This window comes from Lagopus leucura, unplaced genomic scaffold (genome assembly GCF_019238085.1).
Source record: "Lagopus leucura isolate 7727_CA_CO unplaced genomic scaffold, USGS_WTPT01 Super-Scaffold_100044, whole genome shotgun sequence".
In the NCBI taxonomy this organism is placed as follows: Eukaryota; Metazoa; Chordata; class Aves; order Galliformes; family Phasianidae; genus Lagopus; species Lagopus leucura.
In genome coordinates, this window is record NW_024962291.1 from 3,596,283 (window position 1) to 3,616,002 (window position 19,720).

Below are 19,720 nucleotides of genomic sequence, written 5' to 3' on the forward strand. Positions count from 1 at the left end.
TTAGGCGACGGCCGCTGACGCGGGCGCGTAAAATAATCCCGTTCTGATTAAGCGATCAAGGAGCAGGAGGTAATCAATGTTACTTTTACAGCCGGGAGCGTTCCGCGGCCGTGACGTGGGGGGGCAGCGGCGAGCGCTGCGGGGACAGCCGGGGCGGGGACAACCCGGCTTCGGCCCCCCGGCTCCGCCCGCGGCATCGGGGCGCCGCGGCCCGGAGCCGACTCAGCTGCGACCGGGGCTGCCCCAGCCCGGGTGCGTGCCCCCACCCCATTCATGTTGGCTGGGGGCTGCTTTTTTCTTGCCTATTCTGGCTTGGAGTGGTTGGGGGAGGGGGGGGGGGGGTTGGAAATCGGTGCTGGACTCGGATAGGAGAGGTGGGGAAGGGCTTTTGCCCGAAGTGATGGGGGAAGAGGCGTGCACGCGGAAGGGTCCCCTGAGAGCACAGCCTGCCCTCGCTCCCTCCTTAATGTGGGGCTGCCCCAAGGCCCAGCCTGGGCCACGGCTCTGCGGGAAGAGGGAATCGAGGTGCAGAAAGGCAAAACTCAGTGTTCTAAGACAAGTGTGTTCCCCGCCTCGTTTCGTCATGGCCAGCAGCACTCTCACTTGCTTGTGAGGGAAAAAGTCCTTTTCCCCTTCCAACTAACAGTCTCTACACCCCCATCCCGCTTTACAGCCACGCTGTTCTCCCAGCAGCTTGGTCACAGTGCATGAGGCACTAGAAGATGCAACCACCCCCTCCCCCCCAATCCCACAGCTATCAGCACAGCACACAGCATTGCAGGGGGTCCTGGGACGTTTTTATTATTGGAGCTTGTGGCATTACTGGCACTGGCAGCGGAACAGACAGGCTCAGGAACTATAGGAACTTGTCTTCAAGTAAAGGGTATAGACTGTTGGGTTCATTACTACATCATGTGAAGGCCAAAACAAAAAAACAAACAAAAAAAACCACAAACGAAATTCGACTATAAAAATAAATTTACATTTTGTAAATAACAAAAGCAAATATAGTGCCTTTTGGCTTAACGAAACCAAACAAAAAAAAAAAAAAAAAAAGAGACGACTATTGGATGTCAACCAGTTATCCACATTTCTGACATAAATAGAAAATATAAGTTAGTATAACTCTTAAAAAGAAAAAAAAAAACGTTTTGTACAAATATACACTTGCTTCTTTCTTCTTTGTCCTTTTTTCTTAGGCTTTTTTTTTTTTTTTTTCTTCCCTCTTCACTGAGAGATCAGCAGAGATTAAACATTTCCATATAAATGACTTTTTTTTTTTTCTCCCCTCCTTTAAAGCTTTACACTTCTGGCCAGTGTACTCACATTAGGCATAATACATTTCTGTACACAACGTCACACATTGCACACTCGTACGTTAACACTGCTCCGTGCGCAGCCGCTCCCGGCGGGCGGGCGCTGCGGCTGCGGCTCCGTCCCCGCTCCGGCGGCGCTGCGGGTCCCGGGCCGGGCGCGGTGCGGGGGGGTCCCGGCTGCCCGCAACTCCGGGGCACGGCGCCTGCGGGCTGCGCGCCTCTCCCGTGGGTGCCGTAGTGCAAAATGCTGAAGGGATAAAGAGGAGGAGGGGAGTTAGAAGCGAGGGGAGAGAGACGTGGTTAAGGCTGCGTCCGCTCCTGCCCCTCCCTTTGGCTTCCCCGGAGCTCCTCACCTGGCTCAGCGGAGCCGCTTGCGGGGGGTGTGCTCAGCCGGCACGGCGGCGGGGGGCTGCGGGCAGCCCGCGGGGCGCTCGGCCGCCGCTTTGGGCTCGGCCGGCCTTTTCCTCCTGGCGAAGAAATCTGGAGGAGAGGGAAGGGGGCCGTCAGCAGCCGCAGAGAGAGCACCGCGGTGCCGCCACCCCTTCCCCCATCGCCCAGCCTCCCTACGCACGCACCTGTGATACGGGTCGTGGGGCCGCTCCGTCGGGGCCGTAGCGCACGTCGGCGGGGCGCGGCGCGGTTCTCCCGGCTCAGGCGCGCCCCCGGCCCCCCCGGAGCTTTGGCGGCGGCGATATTGGCGATGGACGGCGGGGCCGGGGGTGCACGGCGTAGGGGAACGCGGTGCCGGCCCACCTGCAGCGTCTCCCGGTAGAATGCGGGCACGGTGCCGCCCTCCACCTCCTCCCAGCGCAGGCGGCCGGGCCCGGGCAGCGGCGTGTCGGTGTGGAAGTTGTAGTCCCAGCGGCGCTGGTCGTCCTCGCCCATCTCCCGCAGGCGGCTCCGCAGCTCCCGGCCCAGCTCCTCGTGGTCCACCGGCCCGAATAAGCTCCTGCAGACCGCGCTGCGGCCGGGCACGGGCAGCGCTCGCAGGGCCGCCAGGCGCTCCGGAGCCGCCGCCGCACCCGAAAGGTGCACGTCGGACATCGCCGCGGGGTGGGTGGGTGCGTGGCCGCCCGCCCCCGCCGCTCCCCTCGCTGCCCGTCCCGTCTCGTCCAGTCCTGTGCCACGCGCGCTCCGGCCCTGCCTCCGCCTCTGAGCCCCTTCCCCCGGCTCCCGGCTTTTAAACCCCGCTCCCCGCGAGGGTGAGCAAAACAACCATTAGCATAATAGTATTTCCCCGCCGCCGGCCCGCCGCGATTGGCGGGTCCCCCCCCGCCAGCCCCCGGCCCCCAGCGGCAGCCCTCCTGCCCGCGCCCTCCATTGGCTGCGCCGGGCAGCGCCGCGCCGCCGCCGGCCGCATTGGCCCGGCTCGGCCCCGCCGCGGCCCGGGGGGGCGGCCCCGGCGCTGGCCCGGCCCCGGGGGGGCGGCACGGAGCTCCCCTCCCGCCGCGTCCCCGCGCCTTTGTCTGCCCGCGGCCGCTGCTCCCTCCCATCTCCTCCTTTCCTCTCCTCTCGGGGCTGCTCTGGGCCCCTCCCTCTCGCCTTCCCTCTAGAGGTGTGCGCGTTTGGGGCGTCCTCACAGTCAGTTTTTATCCTTTCTTTCTCTCTCTCTCGTTTTTCCTGTTCTTCTTTTTTTCCCCTGAGGAGACGTTGCTCAGCATCCACAGGCGCGGGAGGAGGACTGGGGTGGGTTCTGGCTGCGTGGTTTGGTTGCCCTGCCGCAAAACAAAGCGGGATGCTCGCAGAGTTCAAAACAAGCTGAGGGCAGCCTTTAAAAATAGCACTTCTCGGCTGCATGGAATTAATAAGCTGCAGCCTCGCTGAGCAGAGCTACATGGAAACCGCAGCATTTTCCTCTCCTAACTTTTAAGCCCGCATAAATGCTTCCCTGACAGAACTCAAGGCCAGGCTGGATGGGGCTTGGAGCAACCTGGTCTAGAGGGAGGTGTCCCTGCCTATAGCAGGGGGTTGGAACCAGATGGTCTTGAGGGTCCCTTCCAACCCAAACCACTTTATGATTCCATGATAAGACATGGTCAGCGGCACGTGAGCTCATCTCACCATTATGCTGCCCTCCTGTTTGAGCAGCCCTTGTCTTGGAGTGGGGTGGGGAGTGCCTTTTTAAGATACTCATCTGGATGGATGTGTGTCCATCAGCAGGGAGGTGTTCAAATGGAGATCTTTTGGAACCCCACGGTGGGAGGGGTGTTGGCAACACCCAGATCAATGGCCCATGCAACCTTATCAAGAGCTGGTGCCACGAGAAGTCCTCGTGCAGCAAACCAAGTGAGAGAGCAAGTAGGACAAAGAGTTGCAAAGGTGTGCGTGATCACAGGCAGTTTGCAGCTTTGCATTTGTACCAGTGGCAGTTTTGCATGGTACTTTGGAGTTCTGAACTCCAAGCTGTACCACCAGCTCCGCGACCTTTCGAGTTATTGCAGCCTGGGTACATTCAGAACTGTAATAAAAAAAAAATGAAGGTGGATGCCAGCCACGCCTCGAGGATGCAAAATCTAGGTTTAAAAACACAACAATAACAAAACTCCTCTCTTGAAGATGCTCGCAACCCGTGCCCGGCGCCGGCCCCGATGTGCGGGGCGATGGTGCCCTCTAATGTCGGCCGGGCCGGGCGGTGCCTGGCTGCGGGACGTACCGCCTCGTACCCCGCTGTGATGCACCGGGTGTCCTACTGCTGCAGGGGAAGGGGAAATGATTTCGAACTAACAGAGAGGAAGTTTAGAGGAGATCTAAGTACGATGTTTTTTTATGATGAGGGCAGTGAGGCACTGGCAGCGGTTGCCCAGAGGGGTGGATGCTTTTTCCCTGGAGACGTTCAGGGTCAGGCTGGATGGGGCTCTGAGCACCTGATCTAGTGCAGGTGTCCCTGCTCACTGCTGGGGAGTTGGACCAGATGGCCTTTAAGGGCCCCTTCCAACACAAGCAGTTCTCTGATGATGATTCTTTAATTCTGTGAGAATAAGAGAGTTAGCTTTAGGTGAGCGGGGCCAGGAGGGCTGGGTGCAAGAGGATGCACTCATAATGGGCTCACAGTGAAGCTTGATCTCATGAATTAAAGACACTTTCATCCTGATGCTGACAGATATCCTCCTGCTCTCCAGTGAGCAGCTTTACCAGCATGAGCAGTACAGTTCTCTCAGGCATGTCATGCAATAGAATGTTCTGCAGGGAGTCCCACAGTTTGTTTGAAGCCAAAGAGAGGATTGTGTCACAGAAGTAATGGTGTTTGTTCTGGAGAGAGCATAAACAAGCGCTGATTATTTATCAATAAGCACGTGCCTCACACAGCAAAGTACACGCACATAGTTTCACATGATAGCATTTTGCACTGACACAGTACAACTTCTGAAGAATGCTGTAAGCAATGGGTTTTGAAAGAGCGCTTTTGAAAGAGTGCTTTAAAGCCCCTGGAAATTAGGGCTCATTTCTTTTTGTCTGCAGCAAATTCATTCTGAGGGCAGGTGCGGAGGGAGCAGCGAAGGTTCTCCAAAGCCTTCCTGTGGTTCGAACCAAAAAGTAGCAGGGAAACCATCCCTCTTGTAAGTAAAACCAGGACTGTGAGCATTTAGAAGTGCTGATACAGTGATGTGCTGTTGTCGGGCCACCTCAGTCAATGTCACTGCCTCTGAGCTGCTGATAAATTCATCCCCGCTTTGCTATGGCTATCCCTCCTCCTCCATTCCACCTCATCCCCATATGGGCAGTGACCACATGCCACATGAAGTCGTTCCAAAGCTGCACAGCATGTGGCACATGGGGCAGCCATCCCCTTCTCTTTACATCCCAAGGAGAAACCAACCTGGGAACGGGGCAGGGTATGTATGCACATCTTCCCTGCCTGCATGCAGGTGGGGTTTGTCTGGGAGCATCACACAGACCTCTGTGTAGGGGACCAGGGTGGGATGGGTGAGGCCTTACTGACGTGTGCCTTGCAGCTCTCTGATTGCCCTACAAAGAAACCTACATTAGCAGGAACATTAAATACACATCCGTGTTTTGTTCTGTGCCGAGTACATCTTAGCTAGACAGCCAACCAGCAGAGGGACTGCAGTTACATTGTGTTACAGGGGTCTCTCAAACGTCTGAAAGTTATAAACCGGGTGATTGTCTGATTCTGACACAGGAAAATATTTTGGTAGATGCAGGAGGCTCGAGACCAGCTGAAAGCATCTCAGGCGCCCATTGTTTGCAGAATGTAATGTTTGCAGAGGAAATCTGCAGCATTCCTGCAACAAACCACAACAAGAGGCTTCATACAGCCCAAATCATTTACAATTCTCATATAAATTATAACGGCTTAAATGTTATTTAGATGATAAACAGCTTCTGCATTCCAGACATCGCTGTGATTCCAGGAGGTGGCTGTATGATATGGGCTGAATGACACATTGCACATTGAAGGCTGACCGAGAGGCTTTCTTTGTCTGTATGTGCGTCCATTTTTGTCACATCTTGCATATTCTTTGGATATAAACGTTTGGGCTTCCTATGTACTTTGCTCTCTACAGTGACCCAAAAGGAGGTTGTGGCAAGGATTGTCCTCTTCTCGTGGGTCACAACAATAGGATGAGAGGTGATGGCCTTAGGTTGAACCAGGGGAGGTTCAGGTTGGACATTAGGAAAAATTTGTTGTCAGAAAAAGCGGTGATGCATTAAGAACAAGCTGCCCTGGGAGGTGTTGGGGTCACCATCCCTAGATGTGTTCAAGAAAAGGATGGATGTGGTAGTTGGGGGCACGCTCTGTAGCAGTCAAAGGCATGGGATGATGGTTGGACTGGATGGACTTATTGATCTTTCCAACTGTCATTGTTTTGTGATGGTTCTGTGATATTTCTGAGACACACAGTATGTGCATCTTGGAAGCCAGAACTTCAGATGCTGTCCAGCAGCAAGTCTGGGGACAAGCATCCTTTGCCCGAAGGGGCAGAGCCATCTGGAGGTCCTGGGGAGGTCTGGGTAGGTAGAGGAGGCTGTGATCATTGCAGCCCCACGTGACAAGATGAGGAGTGACCTCAGCAAGGTGTCATTTAAAGCAGGCACCATTCTGTCCCAGCAGGGCACTGCCAGAGCTGATGTGATGGGATGAGTGCAAAGAGCCGTGTGTTCTCTGCCTATGTGGTCATGTTATTCTTGGTGTGACTCCTGAAGTCAGGCCACAGCATTTTTCCAAAACTCGTTCACAATTGACACAGTCTCTACCCCATCTGCATATGTGTTGATGTCAGACTCCAGCATTCAGAAATGTTCTCTTTTGGTTTGATTTATCCAGAGAGGAGAAGCTGCCCTGTGGTTAAGCAGCAGCACTGGAGGCCAAAGGATGACCAAATCTGATTCCAGTCTCTTCCACAGACTTCCTTCGTGATTTCGAGCCATCGCACCCTGCTGGCTGTCGGAGCACCAGCTGTGAGCCAAGGCGGATCCACTTCTTTTCCCTCATCTGAGTCTGGAGCTCTTGTTTTGCTTGCAGGGCACCAGACAGGGTTTCAGTATTAGATGGAGCTTTGGGGCTCTGCCATTAAAAAGTCAATTAGAACCAGCCCTATTTCAGATAAAGTGTGATTTGCAGTTTAATATGCTAAGTAACAAAGACTTTACCAAAATAATGAACAATGGTCTTTTTCCATTTCACAAAACAATTCGCCAGGCAGAATAAGCACACCCGCATTTTTATAAAAACAAATTACAAATAATTGCTTTTTGCAATTTAATACACATGTAGAAAGAGCCAAAAGAGTCCTGCAGCCACTGGGAATCTGATTTCATTGCCGATTTGGACCATTTCTGTAGTTCTTATGAAAATCCCCAAAGACTGTGCTATTTTGCTATTTTGCAAACTAAAGAAGGCTCTTTTTTTTCTTTTTTTTTTCTTTTTTTTTTTTTTCCTTTTTTTTTTTGCTGGCCTTGTGGATTCTTTTTCCATTCATTAGCAAGCTGCTTTTTTTTTCTTTTTTTCTTTGTGAACACAATTAGACAAAAGAATAAATCAGTCGACAACTGTGGGACATAATTCTGGCCATACCAGGGCTGTATGTGCTCTCATTTGCTCAACAGTGCAAATCTTTCAGCACAGCACAAGTCAGAGCCTTCCACTCAGGTTGGAAAGGGAATGATGCCTTGTGTGAGCAACATGAGCCCATACAGTGCTTTGGGTTCCCATTATCAGAGTGTTTCTCCACCAGGAGCATCCCAGTCTCCTTCCTGGAAAGGCCTGAAGGCCTTTGGGAATACTTCAGGAGGTTGCTTCCCTTTCCCCTACCACACTTCTGAGCTTCAGAAGCATCACTAGGAGGATGGTTCCCTGGGGGTTGTCTCCCAAAGGGATCTTTTGTTGTTGTTCTGGAGCAGAATCTGGATGATCTCACTGCTTTTTTTCACAGCTGGAGGGACCACCAACTCACTTTGACAAAGGATTTGATTCCTGAGAGCTGCCCTTTGTTGCTGGCCAGCACTTCTGTCCCTTTTAAAGGCCCTTCTGAGATTGTAAATCCTGTTCTGACAGGTGGATCCCACCCAGAGCTCTTGGCATTGCTGCAGGTCACATTAACCTTCCTCTGTCAAAAAAAGTCAGGTGAAGGGAAGGATCTAGGATGGATTTCCTCACGGTTTATCCTTTCTCAACCAACATTTCCAACTGCTGCAGTTGCCGTGGGTGGGTTTCCCCTCCCCAAGTGCTTTCAGCTGGCCAGGCTTCCCATTTCCAGTGATTTAAGAAAGATTTCTTCCCGAGTAACATAAACACTAAGTCTTTGCAAATTTCTTTTGTAAAGTTGTTCTCGGGTTTCCCCATCTATTTTTCCAGAGATTACCAGATAAATAGGCCTCAGGAAAGATATACCAGGGAGGGCAACTGTAAATACGCCAAAAATGTTGAGAATAATTGTCAAGGCTTAATGCATAGCTAATGGCCTAATCTGCAGTATAATCACAAGGCATTCACACTCATCTCCTTGCTTGCTTTCAACACAGTCTCCCTGGGATATGCATCTGTTTAAAGTTTATTTATCGTACCCAAGAAAATTCATCTTCTATTCTTAATGTGTTCTCCCCTGCTTTAAAAATCAGTCTCTCTTATTTCCATGTGACTCGTCAGTGACGTGATGACCCAGAACAGACCCCTTAGAACAAAATGCAGTACCAGTGTGGACAACCCATTGGGAATGATGTGTTAGCACTGCAGAGTAGCCGAGTCATGGCTGGATTGGGCTCCTGGGCAGGATGAGGCTGTCTGTGGAGGCAGAGGGTGGCTGATGGAGAGCAAAACGTATGCAAGTCATTGCCTCCCTGGAATCCCTTTCCAGTTGCTGCAGAGACAAATTTACCAGTCAAAATATTGCAGCTTTTCACGTCCAAGTCAGCAATGTTTCCTGTTAGCACTGTTTCACATTGTATTTCGTGAGCTGTTTTCGTGATTGTCTCAAAACCTCTGGAAAGAGAGCTCTGTCATTAATTTTACTCTTCTATTCAATGTTGGCAATTTGTGCATTGTGCCTGCCCAGTGCAAACCAGGAAGTCTTACTTGACAATGTTGCTGCTGTGTGCAGGAAACCCAAAGCGCAAAAAAACCCATTGTTTTGCACTTAGACAAATTCAATGCCCAGCACCAATCCTTTGCTAAATTGGGATGCACTCTGGGTAACCTTCCTTCTTTAGTAACAAATGCGACGTCTAAGCTGTCCTGAGCTGGGTCTGCATCGCCATAGGAGGGTCACTCTTTAAAAGTGCTTTTTGACTCATGCTCTCTCTGAATTTGTTTGCAGAAGGCTGTTCCTTGCAGCCTCCAGCAGCACAGCACCAGTCCCTGGTGAAACATTAAACCGTCGATCCTCCCTACATTCACCAGGAGGCGGAGCCTGACAGCCCTCTCCAAAACACTGGGCTCCCCCCCTGCACTCCACCATGAGGTGTGCCTCACCTTCTCATCATCTGGTTGTGTGCCATGAGAAGGTCCCTCGCTCCTCATCCCTCGGTTTGGCTGGGCTACCTGGGAGGTCAGGGGGTCTGCAGGACTTGGTAGAATTGTAAAATCACAGAATGGTTTGCATTGAAAGGGTCCTTAAAGATCATCTAGTTCTAATCCCCCTGCCCCCAATGTCTTTGGCAAAGAGTGGTCCAGGGGGATCCAACAGCAGCCTGCAGCTGCTCCAAGCGCTTGGAGGTGATCCAGCCAAATGCATCTTGATGGTGGCAGCTGATACCTCAAGGGACAGTGGCCACTGGCTGCAGTTTGAGAAATGTGGATTGGTCATTAGGAAAAACATCTCCCCAGGTACTGGAAAAGTGGCAGATCTCTTTCCCTGGGTGTTTTCGAAGCTGGCTTGGGGAAAGCCACAACTGAGCTGATGTGTTCAAACAGGAGGGAGGACATGATCTCTTGAGGTCTCTTCTCACCAGAACCCCATAATCTACAAAGCCAGGGTGCTGGAATTTCTGTTTTCTGTTCCTCTTTAAAATAAAGATAATACTGAACCAGTCCTCCAGGCTTCAGCAGATGAGCAAACAAGTAAAACTGAGAGCAGACAAGCAAGGAAACAAAAACCCAAGCAAGCAAGCAAACAAACAAACAAGGAACAACCAAACAAAAAGGACAAAAGAATTTTGTTTGTTTGTTTGAATTCCTCAGTTTGCAGTCAGCCTCCTAATTTGTGTGAATTTAATACTTTTTTCTTTTTATGTATGTTTTGGGTTGGGCTATTAATCTGTAGTCTTAGTGGAGTCACACGTGAGCACTTTGTAGTGCAGGCAGTCTCTCAATTTGCAGCATCTGGTTCAGGGGAGAAGGGGGTTCAAGTGGAGATTGTGGTGAGAGTAATGGTAATTCTGTGTGGGGTTGATGTTTGATCAGAGGCTATATGAGTTTACTGCAAGAAGCACAAGGACAGAGAGGTAGTTGCTTCACTGTAGGCTTTGCTTGCTTGCAACCTCCAAAACTAAAATTAGTATTCTTTCAATGAAGAATCAAAACAGTTATCTTTTCTGGGCCACTAGAGGCAACATTCCCTCCCAGCTCCCAGCCTTGGTTCCATACAGTGTTGTTTAGCAGCAGCTGTAAACATTGGTGTGTTATCAGCATTGTTTTTCTCCTAGAACTAAAACATAGCATTATACCAGACGGTCTGAAGAAAACAGTTCTGTTCCAGCTGAAACAAAGACAAAAGTGAAAGAAGGGAAGGAGTTAAGGAGCTGAAGAATTTGCCACGTGTTCTTGCATGGGGCAATGTCCAGGTTAGCCTTGCTGGCATTCCCAAGCTGGTCTCTGCATGGCCCTCCACACAGCGATCCCACCAGGACAAGGCTGAGCAGTGAGATCTGGGGCTCAAGTGAGAGTTTGCCTCTGATCCTGCTTGACAAAAGGGGAGGAGAGAAGGAAAAGGTAAAGACAGTCCCCGGCCTGGTGACTCAGCATCTTTACACTGTTAAGCTTTGGACTGTAAACACAGCTTTTGCACCTTTCATATTCTCTGCGTTCCCAGTCAGAACGCACCTCCATATCCTATTTCAGCCTGCCTTAAGTCACTCCATGAGCACAATGAGTGGAAAAAACAGTCCAGAGGGTGAAGAAGGAGCCGGGAGGATGAAGAGTGAGAGCTGGGGGCAGAGCAACGCTATGGGAGAGGTCAGGAGGGGCCAGGTGATCCTTGCTGCCTACCTGATTGTAACCCTGGATCTGACCTTTCTGTTCATGCAGTTTGGAGTCATACCTGTGAGTATGGATTGCTGGACACAACATTTCTTGTCTTTGGTGCAAATGGCTCTTCCAGGTTTACTTTGTTCTTTTTCTGAAGGCTGTTTAATACCCCATGCTTGCTGTGTTAGCTGTGTTGGACCGTGAGCATGAGAAGTGATTCTGATTTGTCACCTGGTGCAAAACTGATGGTTTTGATCACATCCTGCTGATTTTTCTTAGTAGATAGTGTAGGCCAGAGACTTAGTATTTATTCACCAGCTTTTCTGAGAGAAAGGTGATAAACTGGAACAGGCACAGGGAGTTGGTGGAGTCACTGACTCTGGAGGTGTTCAAGAAACATGGAGATATGGCACTGAGGGCATGGTCCAGTCCACATGGTGTGATGCATTTATGGTTGGACTTGATGACCTTGGAGATCTTTTCCAACCTTAATGATTCTATGACAAAGATTTCATGTGTAGATAGAGGAAGCTGAAGAAAGCAACTTGTCAGAATTTGGAGCTCTGGTCCTTTACATGGGCCATGAAACTCTTTATTCAGAAATGTAACATGTTTCATTTCCCCTGACCCATTGTTTTTTGTATTTTTCTTTTTTTAGTACTTGGCAAAGAACCTGGGTTTGGATTCGGTGGGGTTTGGGTACCTTCAGACAATCTTTGGTGTCCTCCAGCTCGTGGGAGGTCCTGTTTTTGGAAGGTGAGAACAATACTCATGACCCTTTTCATGGCTGAAAAAGGCCAATCTCTTATATTTTAATAATAACAATAAAAAGTTTAGTTCTGTTTCATGGCCCCGCTGAAATATTTGAAGATTTCATAACAGACCAAGGGGAAAATAAATACACTCTAATTAGAAATACTGCAACATAGAAGCAGCCTTTATGTTAACATAGCTATGTTTTAATGGCACACATTTAAGTGTAACAATATACTGGGAACAGGCTTAAGACATCGGAGTCCTCAGAGCCTAGGTCCTAATGGCTTAATCTTGCAAGCATTTTATAGCCACTTGTAACCTTAGAAATGTCCTCTGACTGGGGAACCTAGGGGAAAAAAAAGGGTATTTATTCGTGTTAAGTAGAGCTGTCAATGAAAAGACTGTAGGTCATGTTATTTCTATGGCCACATTTCCCTGAATTTAAGTCAGAGTTTAATAGAAAGTTAAAATTCCTTTGAGTTTATGTGCATTTTTAAGAACTGCTTTATCTACAAGCTCATCTACAGAAAGAGGAAAAAAGTGGGAAAAGCCTGTCTCATGGGACATGAGCTCCTGTTCCTAAAGTATGAATAGCAAGAAAAAACCTAGAATGACTGTAGGGAGCCTCTTCCCAAAGGGCAGAAAAACTTGAACAAGCAGTGTGGTGATGGGAAACTGAGGAAAACTAGCTTTTCTCCTTCGCCCTGCTACTGATCAGCTGATACATGTATAAGGTGCTGCTATGTGCTTTGTTGTCCCTTCATGGGATTCTGGTCTGTACCTGGCACATCCAAAATCTGTTTTCCCTCCAATGTCCAGAAAAGGCACTGAAGGGAATAGGAGAAGACAAAGATTCATATGTGTATGGATTGCCAATGGTGTAGATGAGTTTGAGGGTGTATGTTGCCAGACTGAAGCCAAAATTTTTGATGTAGGTTTGAGAAGAAAAGGATTTTCCTGCATGCAAGACTGCTAGAAATAAGCTGGAACAGCTTCAGTTATCACTGAATCTGGACTTAAAAAAAAAAATAAATAATCTAGCCTGATTCCTTGATCTGAACAGACTCAGAGTTGCAAAGTAAACTCACTCTTGGAGGCCCCATCAGCTCTTGCAGGGGACCAGTGAATGTGGCCAAGGTCGCTGAACAGCTTCATCCCCCTGGAACTGCACAATCCCACTCCTTACAGCCTCTCACCAATTTTGCTCTAGGTTTGCAGATCAGTTCGGCAACAGAGCTGCCTTAACTCTCTCCTGTGCATCTGCGAGTGCCTTCTTTCTGCTCCTGTCCATCTCCACCAGCATCCCCATCCTCTTTCTCTCCAGGCTGCCATCAGTGTTCATGCATGGGCTGCCAGGTAAGGTTGGTTGGGGATGAGGGACTTCCCAGTTTTTATTGCTAGAGTTCTCTTTTTGTGCCCATGTTACTGGAAACCAGCAGCATTAAAGAACATCTGTTGGGCACTAGGACTGAAACAATGAAAGTGTGAAAGAGCTATAATGGTGCTTGTAATGGAAATGCTAAGTCAAGGCCTGAAGCAGTGATTGATCACCTGGTAGGAAGGCAGGGCTAATCCAGGGGAGCTCATGTTTATGCAGTGCACCTGAGTGACTGGAAGGGGTGGAGCCAGGATCCACCCCTTCCCAGACCTCTTTTAAGGGTTGGCAATGGAGGCAAAGAGATCTTGTTGGAGATTCCTGCCTACCTGAGGGCTTCTGAGGGTAAGCAGATTCTTCTCTTTATTTCTGTGCTCACAGAAATAAATGTGTTTGAGCAAATTCTCACTTGCTGCAGCTTAGGACCTTGCTGCTCTGCTGTTATTGCTCCGTTTTCCATCACGTTACAGTGCTGTAGCACTGTAGAACCCAGAGTAGTGGCTCTGGAAAGCAGGGCTTCTTCTCTGTACGTCTGTTCTCAAGAATGATCTTGAGAATATTGCTTGGGCGTTGACATCTGAACACAGACAGCAAAATGTTTCCTGCAGCAGCCCTATCCTGAACTTCCCTGCTGCTTTTTTGCAACCAAAAGTTTTGTAGGAGAACTTTTTCATTTCTGCTGTTAAAATAAGTGAATTAGTCGCATCAATATGGGGTCACAAAAATGGCTTTTATTTCCAACACTTCCCACCAAGTTGTTCTGCTTTAGTCTGACTTTCCTAGATGTTTCTAGTAAAAGCTGTACCGCCAGCTTTAGTTGCTGGAAGACTGTGCTGGTAGAGTGTTAGCCTCTTATTGCCACTTGTGAAAGGGTTGGAGTGTCCCTTTCTCCAGCTTATAGATGGAATGAATTTCTTCTGGTGGTGTGTGTGAGAATAGGGCTTAAAGGACAGTTCTGTGGCATGTGCTGATGAGACACTGGCACAGGTTGCCCAGGAAGGTGGTTTAAGAGCTGTGGAGATGCAGCACTCAGGGACATGGTCAATGGGAATGGTTGGTGGTTGAGATTCATAATCTTAGACACCTTTTCCAACCTTAATGATTTTATAATCATAATTCATTTTGTTTTATAATTCAATGGCTTATATGCTTGTACACATTTCTTGGGCACTGCAGCAGGCTTCTTTGCAGTGATTGTTTCCTTACAGGTGCTCAGAAGGTCATCACAGATCTGACAGCTCCTTCTGAACGTGCTGCTGCCTTGGGGAGGCTGGGCCTTTGCTTTGGAGTAGGAGTCATCATCGGCTCTGCCCTGGGAGGGGTCATTTCCACCAAATTTGGGTGAGTTTGTTTGGTGTGGCCTTGCTTGCAACATGAACAAAGCTTGTAAGATTTAGAGCGTCTAGAAGGCTTCTCTAACTTGTGCTAACAGCTTTTTGCTAGCGTTTAGGGTTGATTAGGCAAAGAATGCTTCAAACCTGACCCCTGCTGAAAGGCATCTTTGTGTTCCATTGTGAATAGCACTCGAATTGAGTAACTCAGCTGTAGACCCTTCCTTGCCATGCTGGTGGCAGTAGAGGTTCACACCAGAACTCAGTATTTTGCTATCCATGTTGCTGTGAAGAACTACTTGCTGTTTTTATGGAGGCTTTTTATTATGATTTAAAAAACAAACAACAACAACAACAAAAACCAACAAAAAACCCCATGTTTTTCATAGTAGCAAAGATGTGTAAGGAAAGAAGTTGAAGTGAGAAGTGGAGCCTTTCTCCCTGCTTTTCTCTGGAGCTACGTGTGCTGAAAAGCAGCATGCACTGCATAGCCTACTTCTAACGATGTTGTACAATTGAGAAATGGAAACCCGATGCAGAGTGAAACTCTTGCAGGGATTGATGCTCAGTATGGAGAAAGATGTCAGGGAAAGGGAAAGCAAAGCTGGGATGTGGATGGGAAGAGATGGAGGAGGTCGAAGCACACACCTGTTGCTCTTCTGTATGCTTTCTAGTGCGTGGCATGATGTAGTAGGCTGTCACCTTCTGTGTGCTGCAATAGAGAAGAAATTCCTGGTTGTATTGAATTTTAGTGGTTGTTGTTTGTTATTAGTAAAATACGCAGGGAACTCTGCAGGCAGGGAAATGCATGTAGCTATTATCTTCTAGGGAAAGTCCCCCTGTATTTCTGTAGATGGTGAGGAGAAGCCTTTGCAACCTTCTGAGCATTAATTTGACTTTGTTTTTCTTACGCACTCTTGCTTTTGCAGACTCATTTTTAGCATGGAAATGGTTTATTTTTCAACCTCTGCCAGCATTGTAGCTGTTCGGTAGTGCAGGATGAAGGGTTTTCATGATATATATATATATGGACGTGTGTGTGCATACATAGACGGGTGAAGCCGGTTTCCAGGCACGGCGCTTACCTCTGAAGCAGGCTGTGCCCGCTAGGTGTCACCGTCGGCTCGTTCTGCAACTGATGTCACTAACAAATCCCCTCCCATCCAAGTCCGTGCGTCCGGCGGAGGGCAGCTTCAGCCCACAGTTCATGCGTGGCCGATGGACCATCCCATTACGGTGCCTTGGGGGCTGCTGCTCCTGCCATCTCGTAGAACGGCCCCTGCAGCATCAATAGTGACCTCCGGCTGTGTCTGTGACATTGTCCTGGAGGGAAAGGAGTGGGTGTCATGTTAAGGAATCCAGGGATCATTGTCCCTGTTGGTGCATCCCTTCCTGTTTCCCATAGTGAGACAGGAAGACTCCAGCCGTACTTGGAGCTGTGTAATCGCTTCCCTTTCTCGCACACAAATGCCCCAATTGACTTCTTTGAAAATAAATATTTCTGCCACATCACAGATGAGCAAAGCTGGAGAGTTCTGTCCATTTGGCATTCTTTGCCCTCCCTTGCTACAGAGCGTTCCCAGACATGCATGTTGACAGCATTATTCATATGTTAGTAGTGGTTTGTATACACGAGAGGGGGTAGAAGTCATTCTTGGTTCCTCGGCTGATGTCATTTTGCTATTATTCCACTGTATTGTATTTACCATTGATGTACTTGACCTAAAGAGCTGGTCTGTTATTGTTTTCATTGTTAGGCTAATATTTATTGGCTCTTATTTACCAAGGGAGCCCCAAGAAGGAAAAACTGAGTGACTTGTTCTGATCTGTTTGCCCTTTTTGGATGCCAAATCCAGATCTCCTCAGCTGTAGCCACCAGCTCCAGTCTTTCCTCTTCTCTGAAGTGCTGTGGTTTTTTTTCCCCCCCATTTTCCAAAGTTTTGAATGATGTTACAGCAAAGAAATCATCTGTGAAATGTAGCTTTGCCTTTTGCAAATGAAAGAGCTGCTTGCCAGTTGGTTTCACCCTCTTGAACTTAATTTTTAAAGGCTTACTCTTAATATGTAGCCCTGTCCTCTCACCTCTGAACAAACTGCATGCAGCCGTGGAGAATGAGCTTTTTGTGGGCAGAGTGATGGTCAGACAGATTTAAACCACCCGAGGATCAGATATAAAGCAATTAGTTAAAATTACAACTGCTTGTGATCATTGTTTGGGGAGTGTTTTTCATGTTGATGACTTTTTAATTGAAGTTTTCTGGTCATTTGACAGCTGGATGAGGATAGTGGATATAATACCCAGCTTGAAACCAACTCCTGTAGTTCACCTGAGGTCTTCATGTTATTAGCGAGCATGCAGAGTCCATCACAGCCCAGCCACAAAAGGGGCTGAGAAAAGCATCTCTGTGGTGCGCAGCACAAAGTTTACTATGCTCTGGGCACTCATTGGAAAGCTGCAGCAGATCTGTGTGCACCACGGGAGAGGTGACCGTGTACTTCTAGCAAGCTTTCGTGTTGGTGCTGCAGGTGAAGGGTGAGAGAAGGAGGCTGGATTAGTTTTCAAAAGCAGAAAGATGAGCCTAAGGTAGTTAATTAGAGAGATCTCATCCTTTCTTCTGAGCCAGTGATTAATTGCATTTGGCTCCTCTTTCTTCTTTCTTTCTAACAAGGACATACGGAAGCGTTGCAGCACAACCCAAGATTTGTTTGCTTTCTATGGACGAGGAGATGTTTCTTCATTTCAGTGACTCAGCTTTAGGCTTAAATCTCTCAGAGCAATTATTCTTTTGAACTTGGGATTTTCCTGGCCAAACCCCTTTGGTCTCTTATTTAATATTATAACAAGCTTTGGGGATGGTTGGGTTTTTTACTTCCCTTCCTGGCTGTGCTATTACCCTTCTTCCTCAAGGGGAAAGGAGGGAACTTGTTCACCCAGAGTAGGGAATTGCTTTTCTTTTCAATAACCCATTTGAACCGTGTCCTCTGGCAGGGAATTTTTCATCACTTAGCGGCTGAGTGGAAAGACTGTGGGTGTTGAAAGGGCTGAAAGTTGGGAGCTGGGAAGGCGGGTGGGAGAGTGGCGGAGGGAGAGGGGGGTGCATTCTGCTCCTGCACAAAGCCAGGCATTCTGCTGCCCAGAGCCGCTCCTGCTCGTTCCAGAAGAAACTGTGACATTTTCCTGCCTGGAATGATGTCGTTTGGTGATGCTGGCACAGGCCTTGCTTTGTCTTTTGTGCCAAGGGGCTCTGGGGAGAGGGAGGTGCCTGAGCTGCAGCGTCTGCCACCATCGGTCAGGCTCTGCGGTGCGTAGGAGGCATGGGGAGGGAATAAGAAATGGGCTGTTGGTCAGTGAGCTGACGGATTAGGGAAGGTGCAGAAAATAAATAGGAAAAAATAACACCAAAACAAGAGAACAACAACAAGGTCCAGGAGATTCAAGCCATTTCTTCTCACCTACTCTGCATGATGCTGGTTCTAGCTTTGGAAACCATCGTCTCAAAGACTGTCTGTACGGTCTATGTTAAACATCCTTGGACAGAGTATCCTGCACCTCATCTCCTAGCAACTTGTTGGATCAAGGCTAAAGTCTGGGCTGCTTCTCCCTTCCATCTCCTACAGCTCAGCTTTCCATGCCCGATGACTTGTTTAACCTATTCCTGAGCATGAGGAATGTCTCTGTGCAGGTGGAGTTCACTTAAGCTCAGACATCTACAGGGGAGGCAGCTATACCTACATCTACTGTTCAGGCTCTAGGTGGCCAACAGAGAGAAATGGGATGTTCCTTCTTAGGAAATGTGCCTGAAACAGCTCAGGGAAGTGTGTGTCTGGCTTATGGGCCCAGTGATCACATCGTGAGCTGGCTTTCTGCAAGGTTGTGTTGAGAAGGAACAAAACAACAGGATGCTGTAGGAAGGTACCGAGGTATTTTGGGCCTGACCTCAATAGAGGCAGCATGGAGGGCAGGAGGTGACCCTGATCGCTCTGCTTGTACAATGAGACAGTGTCTACTAATGACTCATTGGAACTTCATCTGCTCTTCCCAGTCCTGGAACTTTTCATGACTGGGCAGCAAATCCAGCAGTATCACTCAGGACTGAAATCCGGGGAAATACTGTTTTCTTTGTTAACACTAAACAGAAAGCACAGAATAGGCTGAGGTTGAGTCCCTGAAGTGGGATTTGGGACTTGGCTCTGCTGCAGTTTTCCTGTGATGTAAGTTGTCCCTTCCTTCTGCAGTGGTGCTCCTCAGGCATAGAATGGGGGCAATTAGATTTTTTTTTTTCCCCTCCCTCTCCTAATTCATATTCTGTACCGCTATTTGGATTACACAGCCTTTGGGGTGCTGACTCTTTCCATCACGAGATGTACGCATGCAAATATCTCCTACCTTGGAGGAACACAGCCAGTTTTTCTGGTTGTATCCTCTCCTGAGCGGGCAAAGCACAGCTGACATCCCATGTTTGGGACGCGTTTCTTTTTATTGTTTATGAGAAGCATGTGCCAGCATTTTGCTATTTCAGAAAAGCAGCAGAAAAAATGAATCCCAAACAGCCATAAAGCTCGGTGTGGTTGAGGCCGCCAGAGGAGGGGGCAAAAGAGCAGGGCTGAGCCCAGCAGGAGTTTGGAAGCACCTGGAGGGCACCGTGGGATGGTACAACCTTCCTCAAGTCATGCACGCACGCACCAACATATGCAGCGTTCTCCTTTACATCTCCTAATCCTACAGACTCTAAGGGTTGTGCTTGCACTGAGTTCTGACCTGCCCCAGTGAATGACCCAGCCCTGTGGTGGGAGTGTGGGGAGCTCAGGGCAGGAAGGATGTGTGGGAAGGATTGTTGGACAGGGAGGGGATGAAAGGTTGGGATGAATGTAAGGGCTTGGCATGGGAAGGTGGACTGGGTGGAACTGGGGTCTGCAGGCTGAGACCTCTGGCTCAGGGAGCTGAGGGATGAGGTGTGTGGGGAAAGGATTAGTGCTTTTAAATCTATCAAGGCCTCTGGAAAAGCAGACTGGGAGACCTGAGGGGCTGAGGTTGGGCAGAAGTAGCATTTCCTAGATGGGACCTTCATTGGCAGTGGAGGGAAGGAGGAGCTTCCTCCTGTTTTCTTGAAATAAAGCTGCTGTGTAGGACAACTAGAAAAGCAGCCCTTTGGGGAATCATGGAGTTGGGCATTAAACTTTTGGCCAGGCAGATGAGGCAAACAGCAAGCTGCTGGATGGACAGGAGGTGCAGCACCCTCTCATGTGTGCTGGGCTAATGCAGGTGAAGGTCAGACATGCTCAGGTGGAAATAAGTGTT

General features: G+C 48.9%; 2 protein-coding genes across 4 annotated transcripts in view; one reads left to right on the forward strand and one right to left on the reverse strand.

Annotated features, from left to right (window-relative positions):
- Positions 1-1,489: 1,489 nt before the first annotated feature.
- Positions 1,490-2,360, reverse strand: CDKN1C (cyclin dependent kinase inhibitor 1C). The gene is made up of 2 exons (XM_042884475.1): positions 1,892-2,360; positions 1,490-1,796 (listed from the first exon to the last, which is right to left on the reverse strand). The coding sequence occupies exons 1-2, from the start codon at positions 2,358-2,360 to the stop codon at positions 1,675-1,677; spliced, it is 591 nt and encodes a 196-aa protein (XP_042740409.1). The 3' UTR covers positions 1,490-1,674.
- An 8,173-nt stretch (positions 2,361-10,533) lies between these two features.
- SLC22A18 (solute carrier family 22 member 18) overlaps positions 10,534-19,720 on the forward strand; it is a 48,430-nt gene continuing 39,243 nt past the window's right edge. Inside the window, exons 1-5 of one of the 3 annotated variants that reach the window (XM_042884622.1) lie at positions 10,534-10,704; positions 10,834-11,034; positions 11,618-11,715; positions 12,926-13,071; positions 14,299-14,431. In XM_042884622.1, the coding sequence (XP_042740556.1) occupies positions 10,549-10,704; positions 10,834-11,034; positions 11,618-11,715; positions 12,926-13,071; positions 14,299-14,431 (734 nt within the window). In that variant the 5' untranslated portion in view covers positions 10,534-10,548. Of the gene's footprint in view, positions 10,705-10,804; positions 11,035-11,617; positions 11,716-12,925; positions 13,072-14,298; positions 14,432-19,720 lie in introns of all 3 variants that reach the window. The other 2 variants (XM_042884623.1, XM_042884625.1) reach the window with 2 other exon arrangements.